At 33.9% G+C, this 12,307-nt stretch overlaps 1 protein-coding gene across 2 annotated transcripts; it reads left to right on the top strand.

Annotated features, from left to right (window-relative positions):
• Positions 1-1,066: 1,066 nt before the first annotated feature.
• On the top strand, positions 1,067-12,192 carry LOC143467638 (transient receptor potential cation channel subfamily M member 2-like). 2 transcript variants are annotated; one of them, XM_076965053.1, is made up of 31 exons: positions 1,067-1,207; positions 1,582-1,626; positions 1,731-1,911; positions 2,024-2,115; positions 2,245-2,334; positions 2,840-2,990; positions 3,108-3,181; positions 3,599-3,737; positions 3,901-4,059; positions 4,167-4,366; positions 4,551-4,675; positions 4,902-5,010; positions 5,130-5,288; positions 5,455-5,625; positions 5,774-5,975; positions 6,082-6,135; positions 6,407-6,522; positions 6,600-6,734; positions 6,862-6,998; positions 7,207-7,336; positions 7,609-7,792; positions 7,941-8,097; positions 8,424-8,506; positions 8,909-9,020; positions 9,401-9,522; positions 9,925-10,010; positions 10,086-10,288; positions 10,417-10,606; positions 10,711-10,833; positions 10,915-11,028; positions 11,162-12,192. In XM_076965053.1, the coding sequence occupies exons 1-31, from the start codon at positions 1,142-1,144 to the stop codon at positions 11,270-11,272; spliced, it is 4,020 nt and encodes a 1,339-aa protein (XP_076821168.1). In that variant the 5' UTR covers positions 1,067-1,141; the 3' UTR covers positions 11,273-12,192. The 2 variants fall into 2 exon arrangements, with proteins under 2 accessions (XP_076821168.1, XP_076821169.1); XM_076965054.1 differs by lacking the exons at positions 9,401-9,522; positions 10,417-10,606; positions 10,711-10,833; positions 10,915-11,028; positions 11,162-12,192 and having other exon boundaries at positions 10,086-10,227.
• Positions 12,193-12,307: the final 115 nt, after the last annotated feature.

Genomic DNA, 12,307 nt, shown 5'->3' with positions numbered 1-12,307 from the left:
ATCATAGCTTTCGAAAGAACTTATACACATAGACTTATTTCAAAAATATAGCATTTGGAAGAAGTCGGAAATAGCTTTAAAAGTTGATTTTAAATAATTGCATTTCTCCCGTGATTTGAATGGAAGCGTAGAAGGACTTGAAAATGCGGAGACTTACTACAAAGCAAACCCATCACTGATAAAAAAAAAAAGTTTAAATCTTTGTTGCTAGAAGCATAGCCTATTCGTGAGATGACGTCATGGTTGTTTACGCGGATACGCAGTTATAAAAAGTCAGCACTTTTGCTTCTTCCGATACCACATAAATCACCTTAACGCTCTTTTGCTTAAAAAACTAATGCCCTGCGATAAGTCACGTTTCCGCGTAAGTAGAACCTTTAAATAAAATCATCGCCTGAAACACCACGCGATTGTCCGCAAAATATAGACAACGTATATCTTCTTTCGATTTGCAAATCAACATCAGGTTTGAGGATCAGGCGTTGAATTGATAAGACGGATGCTTTATGTGTGAGACCGCTGTAACAGTTGTAGTTTATATTCTTCTTAAAAATAAGCTTTCTTGATTACCAACTTTTGATGACGTTTAGGATTTGATATTTACGCTTCAACAGGTTTTGAAAGCCACTGATATGTAATGAAGTAATAATGATATCAAACTCGAGTTTCTGGTCAACTTTTGAAACTGCCTTTTCGAGACAAGAAGTATGTTTTATCAAACAGACCGACACAACCAAACTCCATGTTTCTTTATTTGAAGTCTTCGATTGCGTCCTACATTAGCCAGTAGTAATAGGCAACAGTAATATAGCCGTTAGTAAGCTTTAATCCCCTATTAACTGTTTATTTCCTTGACAAGCTTGTTGTTAATTTAAATTTGTGATAATTTGTCGTTGTTTGGAGTTGTTTACTTAGAATTTCATTAGAAGACATTAACAAACTACTGTGAGGTTTTATTTTAGCTACAACTACAAAGTTTTTATTTTACCATTTTGCACAATATAAGTGTATATCTTTATTGTAAAATCCTTAAATACGAAGAAAATATAGTACAGGATAGGATTAAGAAAATTCAAAATTCTTTCCTGTACTTAGAGAACAATAGTTATAACGTAAATGCAACAAGTTGCGTTGTACAAATATGATCCGGAATTCTGACAACGTTGAGGAGAACCTTATTCTTACTGAACTAGATGGAAATAGTCAGGTAATTAAACAACTCTGTTCTGAATTCTACCTGGAGATGATGATTTTATATTTCAGTGTGGTAATAGCAGGAACATATATATCAGCAACCTCGCCTGCTATTATATTGTCAGTTTTGGTGTATCATAAAATCACGCTTTAACGGTATTTATCACATGTTCAGCAATATGGTACATTTGACAAAAGCTGAAATGAGAATGTCAGAAACATGTTCTGACTATATAGATGATCATGATTATGATTATGATTATGATTAAGATTATGATTATGATTATGATTATGATAATGGAAAGTAAAATCGAAACAATTATCAAAAACAATTGCTCAAAAGGTTGCAACCTCAGACAAAACAGCTCCTTTAATTTTATTTTGCAGACTCGCTACGGTCAGGTTCGCTTTAATGGTGACCTTCCCTCTCAGGTTTGCATTTACTTTAAACTTTTGTCATTCAAATAGACATTAAAAATGTTATTCTTTAAACGAACTTAACGTTTGAAAACTTAATTGGCTCTCATATATCACAGTACGTAATGTTGTCACCTCACACGACACCTGATGAACTACGCAGCATATTGTATGACAAATGGGGAATGCACGAACCAAATGTTATTATCTCTGTAACTGGTGGAGCTAAAAACTTCAAAATACGTTCAAGTTTGGCGAAGGAGCTTGGACGAAGTTTAGTAAAAGCAGCTGTGAGCACAGGTATAAGACATGGGCAAGTTTCATAGCAATCACTGTCACAACGTTAAAATTTGCATCTTACTCATCGATCCCATCTGGTTCACGTAGTTTTAATAAACTACCAATATCATAGGAGGCTGGATAATAACTGGAGGTACTTATACCGGCGTGATGAGGCTTGTGGGAAATGCTGTACATGATCATGTCGTGGCTAATGATAGCAAGGTAAATTTGATTTTTTTTATTAAAATAGGTTGTAATAACATTTCCCGTTATGTCACGTTAATACACCAAATATTGCTTAGCTTATTCTTAAGACATCTTGCTAAGAAAATGCTATTATGCTTTAATCAGGCCATTGCTTTGGGCATTGCCACATTTGGAGTGTTGAATCATCAGAATGATCTGAGAACAGAGTCTGTGGCGAAATACAGAGATCAGAAGGTTGGTTTGTATATTGCCTACTCAGCAGTAGTAAAACTTCACAAATACTGGAAATAATTTGTTATTACAGCTCCGTTATCCAGCTTGCTTGCTCTGTTATAGCTGTGAACGTGCTGGATTCACAGTTAAGTAAACCGTTATCCATCCCGAGGGCTGCCACTCTATGCCCTTGACCAAGGCATTAGTGAAAATTGAGTCTGTTTAGCGATCATAGAGAACAATATTAAGTTCAGTCAAAACTACAACAAAGTATACATAGAATGCGTGCAAAAGTGCGAATTGTGCACAAGGAAACTCACAGCATATCAGTCTCAAATCTTATCCGATCTTGAGCGAGGAAATATCGCCGTCGCGTTGAGGTCGTGCAGAAACTATCCTTAGTCCGAGGATAAATATTGCAACGTTGATAGGTTACCACTGTTTGTGTTTGCTTTAAGTCGAAGGCAACAGACCTCCACATTTAATTTTTTGTGAACTACACAACGTTAAAGACATTTCTTTGCAGTGTTTTCATTATGCATGCAAAGAAAGCAATGAAAGAGACAAACTAGTCAGCTTGGACAAACACCACTCTCATTTCATTTTGGTTGACGATGGTTCAAAGGGTGAATTTGGTAAAGAAATAGAACTTCGCGCCAGGCTGGAAAGTCAGATTGGTATGAAGCTGTTTAACTTAACGCTTTTCGTGGCAAAATTATCTTAATTAAAAATAAATTTATACATAAACAGTAGTTAATTAAACGAAATCATGTACCGGTTTTAATATATTTTAGCTCACTTTCGACAAAACGGTGAAGCGGTGCCGATTGTCTGCCTGCTTGTCCAGGGAGGAACTGGTTCTTTACAAGTTAGATTAAATATAAAACTGTTAGCGTATCGTAGTCTAAATATGGTTAAGCAAATTTGATATATGATTTAAACACAATATAAATAAAAAACAATTAACTGGTCGTTCTTTGCCAATAAACATCTACTAATAAAGCGATCAAACCTGTCCCTCAAAAACAAGCTTTGAAAAAACGCGATTTCGTGAAAAAAATGATGACCATTTAAATGTATGCAATCTATCTAAGAAGGACTATTGTAGCCCGAACCTATAGTTGTTATATTTTTGCAAATACTATAAAAGTGTATTATGAGCCTTTCTGCGTTAATTACCTTATCAGCAACTACGTGATACTTATAATAGACTCCTTCCAAACCGAAACCAAAAACTAAAGAAAAATTACATGAAACAACTTACTTTTTCCGTGTTTTTTGGCAGACTGTTCATGACGCATTGCAACAGCAAACACCTGTCGTCATAGTGACCGGAAGCGGTGGTTGGGCTAATGTTCTTGCAGCTGTTTATAAAGAACCATTTAGTTCCGTTAATGAAAGCGTGATTGCGGAACTGCTTACAGGTACAACAGTTTCATAAAATATCGATTTGTAAACTACAGTACTGTAGTAATAACAACTTAATCCTATTCTTTTTCATAGACCGCTTTAACTATAATATCTCATCGTATAATTCAAAGGCTTCCAACAGGCTTTCAAGTAAAAATTTATACAAAATTTTTTTAGAAGTGGGTATAACGTACAAAAAGTCTGAACAACTTACAGCGTGGACTAATTTAGTGAGAGAATGTCTCATGCAGAAGCGATTGATCACAATTTTTTCTATGGACAACAACAACTCAGTAGCTGACCTTGACAAGGCGATTCTCCAAGCTATACTACAAGGTAAGACCGATAATACTAACAAGTTACTGTATGTTAGTAACCAACTTATCGGTCGAAAATGTCGATTTATATATATTGTGATCAAGCGTTTATTTTTTATATGTTAGATGACCAGAAAACTACAAAACAGAACTTAAAACTTGCTCTTAGTTGGAATCGTCGTGATATTGCTGACGACATATTAATGGCACACCAAGACATCAAACACGTCTATGAAGATGATGATGAACCCGGTTATGATAATTTATTTGACGAAATTTTTACTTGTAAAGATATTTGGGAGTTTTTTCTCACGGCGCTTACGGAGGTATCATTTGAAGTAGCAAGTTATCTATTATGGACTGATACATTGTGATCATTTTAACATTTCTTGTATTCATCATAACAAGATTTGTGAAAGTCATCATATAGTTACTTAAATATATGCTTTTAGTAATTCATACAATGGAATCTAAACCTTTTCATAATTTGTAAAATTGGTGTTGCGTCAGGATAAAACTGATTTCATTGATTTATTTTTGGACGGTGGTTTGGATATTGAGCAACATTTATTCAAAGAAGGCAAAATCGAAGCACTTAATACTCCAGTAGAAAGAAATGAATGGCCTTATTGGAGGTATGGCATTCTTATCAAGCTTCTATCAACATGTAGGCTAAATGCAGAACAATCTGTTTTGATGGCAATATATCAATCTTTCACAAATGCTTTGGTTTTTCTTTAAAATTTGTTTTTGAATTGGTGCACGATGACCCATTGGATTATATACTTGGTTTAGTTTGACATTCACGGAAACTAAATATTTGCAACTATTGTACATTACTTGTATACTTTACATGTGTAGGGTTTACAAGTCGCTACTTGGCATAAAGTGTGACGAAAACGACCAAAATGAATGCGTGGCAGACACAAATCGTCTTCGAAACCGAAGCTCTAGAAAGTTTAGCCGAGAAGTCTGTCGAAGAACTATAAGTTTAATCGGTTTTTATTTCATCATTTTGCAAAGTTAATCAATTCAGTTTGCTCTGAATCAAAAACCATTTTTACCCGAATAAATTCCTTATTTTTTCAGCAAGCGTTACGTGAATTTTTTAAATGGGCCATAATTCATAATAAGCAAAAGACAGCTGAAGTTTTTTGGAATGCCATGTCAAAAGATAAACTTGCTGCTAGTGTTGTGGCGCACAAAATACTTTCCAGCTTGGCAGAAAGATCAAGCCACAAAGAAGAAGTAAGTTTTCTGTGCTGGTATAATAATTATGAATGTAGGCTATATTATATTTCTCTTTGGTTTATTTCTGTTAATATTATTTCGAAATAATGTTTGTTATTTCATTTCAAAAACAACTGGGTGCATTTTGTATTTTCATGAGTGAAGTAATGTTGATTATTTTTAGAGTGAATGCTACGCAAGCCATGCTGAAGCATATCAAACGTTAGCGACAGGAATCCTTTCAAAATGCTACGAACATAATCCCAAACACACAGTCAATTTAGTGACTCGTAATCTGGAGGACAACTGGGGTAATGTAACATGCCTGCAGATTGCTGCTAGCTCAGACGCCAGGGTAGGTGAACATCCTGCCAGTTGTTAAGCATAATTTACATCACCTACTGCGATGTGTACTGTATTATAACTGTATACATTTCTGGAAACAAAATATTATATAAAGTTTTCACATGACGTTTGCATTGTGTTATACTTCTATATCACAGGATTTCATGTCTCACAGAGCTGTACAGTCCCATTTAGACGATATTTGGTACGGTGACGTAAACAAAACTGCAAGTGGGTTTTGGTCGCTCAGTTTCTTCTGGTTTCACGTTATCACGTGTGTTTTCTGCCCGTTGTTAATTCCTACATTGCCTTCAAAGAAGAAGAAAGAAACATATTTGCGAAGTAGAACTTCAGAAATAAGTATGTCTAAATGTAAAAATAACTTTCAAGTATAAAAGTGGTTCCATGAAATAAATCATCCTTTTAACGAAAAGAAGATGTTTATAGTCATTACCTATACTTTTAGGGCTTATTGAAGATGGTCAGTTAAACAGCAATGCACTACAGGTCACAATACAAGGTAATTTATAATTGCCAATAACTTACCAAAACCAACCATAATTTACCGGTTTGTTTAATGCAAAACCGTTTATAACTTGATATCTGCTTTGAAAATATTTAATGATAGCTGTTTCAACTTAAACTATTTTAATTATTGTCATATCTTTGTTAGTTAACGGTTAAGGCGGGTTGATAAACGACGTTACGCGAAAGATGCAAAATCACTTTTGGAATCCCACGTGATGCTCTTTAATTAATCAATCATTCAAATTTTTATATGTGATAACTAGGTGTAAAACCCAGCACCAAGAGTATAGTTCATAAAATGAAATCAATGAAAACCAAGGTCCTGGAGTTCTATGGAGCACCGTTTGTGAAGTTTTTGTGCAGCGTCCTCGCTTATCTGGTATGTAATGAGCAACTTTCTGTAGCCTGATACTTTAAGCTAAATAGAATGACTTGTTAAATGTTGTTATTCTTCAGATGTTTTTGTTGCTGAATGCAACTTTCCTTCTCCGTTGTACCGGTACAAATGAAATGAATAAACCATTTTGCTGTAGGTTGTCATACCTTTTGCTTTCATGGGTGATTGTGCTTGCAATGGATGAAATTCGTCAGGTAACAAAACTTTGTTTATCCTTTCAATAACAAACTTTTGAAAATTATCAAGTAATGTTCAAGCATCACCACTAACTTGAATTGAAAGGTGTCTGCCTGATTTTAATTTGATGCCGTTTTTCTGTAGATAATTTGCATTAGAGCTATAAAAGTGAAAAGAAAAATCTGGGTTTGGTTAAGCAGACTTAGTAACCAAATGGATTTGGCGAGTTTCCTATTTTTCATTGCCGGATTTGCTTGTTTAAAGATTAGTGCTGGAAATCTGTTAGTATCTAGTAATTATTTCTATTAAAGAATAAAGTAAAACTTATTTATTTTGTCAAAACACATCAACCAATATGTATACACAACTTATGACATCGATTATAAAACGTTACATTGTTCACAAAAAATAAAAGTTTGATAACACGCTATGTCATGATTGATTGTAATATGTTGCTAATAACTGCTGGCATTAAACCAACGTTTTTAGAGATCCGCTTCTTCGCTTTCGAGCAAGGATTTTAATGGCAATTGCGTTTGTCATTTACTGTTTGAGAGTGTTTAGTCTCTTTGCAGTGCATGCGGATCTTGGCCCAAAACTTTTGATGGTATCGAAAATGGTGAGTATCTTCACTTGTAATAAGAATTAACAGCATGGTCGTTTTGAAACATGGGACTACGTGTTTTTATTAGCTATACAGTGATTTAGGTTTCCTTTTTGGACATATGCTACCTAGCCGTGGGTAAGCTTTATTTGTTTGGCAATAAAAGTAACTTCTGCATCATAACTTGTTTACATCTTGCTTGTCAAAGTAAGAACAATCGCGGTCTATTTCTAATAAATACTTTGAATATTTATAGTATAGTGTATGTAAGAATATATATGTTACAGTTGAAAGACCTCTTCTTTTTCCTGTTCATTTGGGCTGTAATTGTAGTCGCTTATGGTGTGACTAGTCAAGCGTTGCTTTACCCCGATGAGCAAAATCCAAAAAAAACATTTATAGGAGCTGTATACAAACCCTACTGGCAGTTGTTTGGGGAATTGTTTCTTTCTGAAATTGATTTCAAATCAGGTACCGGACGGCATGCTGACTGAGTGTAGTGTAGCGAGTTTAGTTTTGTCGCTAATATTTACTCGACTGTAATACAATATATAAAATTATGTTTGTCGAATTTTTCACTATTCTGTGTGATACTTTATGAATAAAATCGATTTCTTAGGAAGTGATGAATTTTCATGCAACGCCAATGTTACGAGATCTCTCAATGATAGAATTCCGCAATGTCCTGAAGAAAATGCTTTCGTTCCAATTTTATCTGCAATTTACATGCTGCTGGTCAATGTTTTGCTGCTTAATCTGCTCATTGCCATGTTCAGGTGTTGCATAGATCAAGCCTTTTCTTTCCAGTCGTTTATTTTTAAATAAACTTGCTTCCAGTGCAAAATTACTACATTTTCCAATTATGTTATTTTTATTATATAACAATTTGTAAAATAGTGCATTATTATTTATTATTGAACATTATATTATATTTATTTTATTTTGTTATTATTTTTTAATGACACCAATTATTATAACTCATGGTTTAGAATTCAAGTTTCACTGTATTTTATTTTTCTTTCACTTTGCAATTAAGACGTTCAAAATGCAACAAAAATAGAGACTATAAAAATGAAATAAAACAAAATTGTATTTTCAACAGTTACACATTTGAGAAGTTGGTCGACAAAACCGATGCAATATGGAAGTTTGAAACTTCTGTTCAACTTGGTATCTTCTTTCAGGGTATAGAACTAAAATGAGTAATTATAAAATACCTAATATTTTGTAAATTTATATTTATATTTTATAATAATATATTTATTTATATGATTATATTTATATATATATTTATATATTATATTTATATTTTCACACTTATAACTATTGTTCTTTTCGGTCGCCTTACAAAAAACATTAAGCAACAAACACGACAATAATAATCAAAAAAACTTATGTCAAATTTTGTGCGATGCATTTTCTTGTTGAACGTGTTAACTGTTTTTTATAAAAATATATAAACTAACTTAACTTTTAGTATTTTATGAATATTCTACTTGTTGTATCATTCCTAATTTTTGACTTTCATTCATGCTACAATGCAAACGCATGACATTCAACACCTGTCGTGTGTGTATTATTTCACAGAAAAACGCTTGGAACAAACGCAGACAGAAAACTTACTAACTTGGGAACATCTACGCACAGAGTCTTATTTAGAAGATAAACGAATGGAAGAAGAAAATGAAACTTCCACCAGGTTGTGTATTCGTTGTAGATATTTGGGTATAGCTTGGGTAGAGACAAAGTTCCTTATAGGTACCAAGTAGGCTATTGTAGGTAATGACACAACCAAAACAGAAAATCTCATAACTCGTTGCACACATAAACCATAACACATAGCATATATTTTCTCATGAATTCTGCTTTAGTTGTGTTATTAGCAACTTATACTTGATACTTATATTTGGGTATAATAAAACAATAAAGAAATAAGCAACCCCACATTATTTATGATAATGAAAACTGCTCTTTGAAAGCCTTTGCTATTTTATTGAATCAAATACATACTTTTTGTTCACCTGTCGTTTGCTTGTCGTCACATGTATTCACATATTTCTAATATGTTTCAATTCTTAGGCTTGATAAGCTCGCGTGTGCATTGGAGTCAGTCAAGAATGCAATAAAAGACCAAGAAAAGCTGATACAAAGCACATTTTACCAATGCAAAACCATTCAAAAACGCCGTAATTTCAGTCCAGGTTTGATATGCAGATCGATGAGGGTTATATATTTCATTAAACTGATTCATATTTATATGTGCAATCAGCCGGCCTCGCTGAACTAAACTACTAATGATAGAGCAAGTTTCACACAATAATAAGTTTGCCTGTAAATATTATGTAAGTCGTAAGATGTATAGTGAGTGCAGTCAGGCATGTTTTACCATAAAAATCACGCAATTAGCAGAAACATAAGAATTTCTTTTACGCCCCATCAACATCCCAGCGTTAAAGCCCTCGAGTATAGCATACTTCCCAGTGTGAATAAAACCAACACACACGTCATATACGTCAGAGTGTTGGAGGTGCTGGTGAACTTTAATGTGATTTGAATGTCGGTGCCGCATTTTATGGTAATCAATATAACTTATTCATCTATAGTGCACGTGAGAGCAAGAAAAACACCTTACCCGGAAGGAGATAATATCCAACGTATTCAAATGAAAGATTACATGGTCCCTTGGAATGTAAGTGCCCTTTCATTTTTACTGATAGAAGAAAATTCGTATTCTCCGTAAATATACAATAGCTTATTTTGTAAGGTACCGTACGATGAATACACTCCAAAAAGTTACACTTACATAAGTCGTAACTTGAAAAGGCATCCGAGTTGGGCAGATAGAGAAGAGTGGCTGCATGATAATAGAGAAAAGAAGAAGATAATGTTTAACACATATGACGGCAAAAACAAAGTGGATCGAACGAGTCACGTGGATCGTTATATGGTTGTTGATGGTTGGCCAAGGTATATGATTAAAACGGAGTATATGGAAAAGTCTTGAGCGTTTGATAGCAAAAATGTGTGTGTAACTTTTAGAAATCATGTGCTGTTAGCAATCTTTAAAAATTCCTGATTAAACAAGCGTTTTGCAGAAATCCAAAAGGACGCACTGGTCTTGCCGGACGTGGTGTGTTGGGTCGGTATGGACCAAACCATTTTGCGGCTTGGGTAATTACAAGATGGAAGAGAAATGGTCTAGATGTTAAGAGAGTAAACAACCGACCTGTGATTGAATTTATTTTTATTCAAAGAAAGGATACAGACCGATGGGCAATTCCAGGGGTATTGTTAATCAACAATAGTCTATGACGTGATCCTATTATAATTAATTGTCCATAAGAAGCAGCAAATGTTTTTTAAATCAACGCATCAATTTGCACATTCAGAGCATGGTGCGTACATGTAAGAACGCTACTAAAGACTGGGCAAGAGGTTTCATAAAAGAGTTGTTAATGGAGTCGAATATAAAAACTAACCAAGAAGATTTTTTGAAGTTTGCTTGGAATGAGGTTGGTATTTCACGGTTTGTTTTCTTTCAACTTGGTTGTAATTAAGTTGTCGAACTCTTAAACTGATGTCAATATGTGCAGGTTTTCAAAGGTTACTCAGATGACAGTAGAAATACGGACAATTCGTGGATTGAAATGTCAGTCTCCAATTTTCACGATGAACACAATTCGATATTTGGCCAATGCAAAATTGAAGTATGTATGTAGAAATAAGAAAATACCCAACAAGAAAAATTTTGTGAAAGTAAAAAGTTAAAAAAGAATTAAAAATTATAAAAACATGTAAAAAAGTTAAAAGTTAATTAACAATTAAAATTGTATAATTAAGCATCCAGATGAAGAAGTAGAATGGAAAGAGGTCGGTGCTCCGCTGGACTGGTTTCAAGATCACGAATCAATTATTAAAAAAGTTGCTGAATACCGTGGAGCTTATTTCTAATGCCATTGGTAGCCTGAACATGATACTTACTTAGTGTATAAAATTTTGTCCTAACTTGTCTGATATAGTCCAAAAATGTGTAGTGAGACACTGTATCTGCCTCTAGACTGATTTAAGCAACCAACACGCAATAGTGAAGTATGTTGTTGAAGTAGTGCAGTTGTACTGCATTAACCATTTCTGTGAATAATGTGAAGTTATCCTGTATGCCGTACTGTATATTAATTATTGATCTACAGAAAGAGCGTTATACGCGGTGTTGTGTATTTACTTGCTTTGTTTCACTTCTTTTTCATTGCTATATTACCATGGCTGATATAAAGTTACTTAGATAAAACACTTTAGGTCCAGTTAACGGCCGTGACGAGTTTCTTCTCATTTGCGACTTTCCTTGCAATCATTCACTGCATAGTCATGTAATCATTTACGTTTTCATTTATTTCATTTGTTTTTCTTTCGAATGTTGAAAGTAATTTTTCATGCTGGGTTTCTGTAAATTTCTCTTGTTTAAATGCATTTACTGTTATGATAACTTCAAAAGGCTCCAATGGTAGACGTGTTATTTTACAACAATGACGTGGGAAAAGTTTCCACTGAATATGAGGTGTGTGTCATGGGCACGGTAATATATTGCATTGATAGTTATTATACTTTGAACTTTTAAAATAAGCAGTTTATCAATTTATGCTTGCATCTTATCATAAGCTGATAACTTTATACACTTATAGGGTTTATGACATCATTCGTTTACAGTGCAATCGATTAAATCATTCGCCATTTCGTATTTATCATTAAGTCAAGTTCACCTGTGCGTCGTTGTAGTATTGCTTAAAGTACATTGAAAATTTCAAGTAATAAACGGTTCCACAACTAAAAAATCTGCGTTTGTGTCGTCACTTGCTGAATTACTATTTCATGCAGATTCAAAACCGTGATTTCATGAAATGAGAACTTGTTTTACGAACTCATACGTTGGCGCCAAACAAAATTATGCAGCTAAGCCCGGTTAAAATGTTAGTTTTCATATAACATAGA

The sequence above is a fragment of the Clavelina lepadiformis genome, chromosome 1, assembly GCF_947623445.1.
Source record: "Clavelina lepadiformis chromosome 1, kaClaLepa1.1, whole genome shotgun sequence".
Lineage (NCBI taxonomy): Eukaryota > Metazoa > Chordata > Ascidiacea > Aplousobranchia > Clavelinidae > Clavelina > Clavelina lepadiformis.
This window is presented reverse-complemented; position numbering and strand designations above follow the sequence as displayed.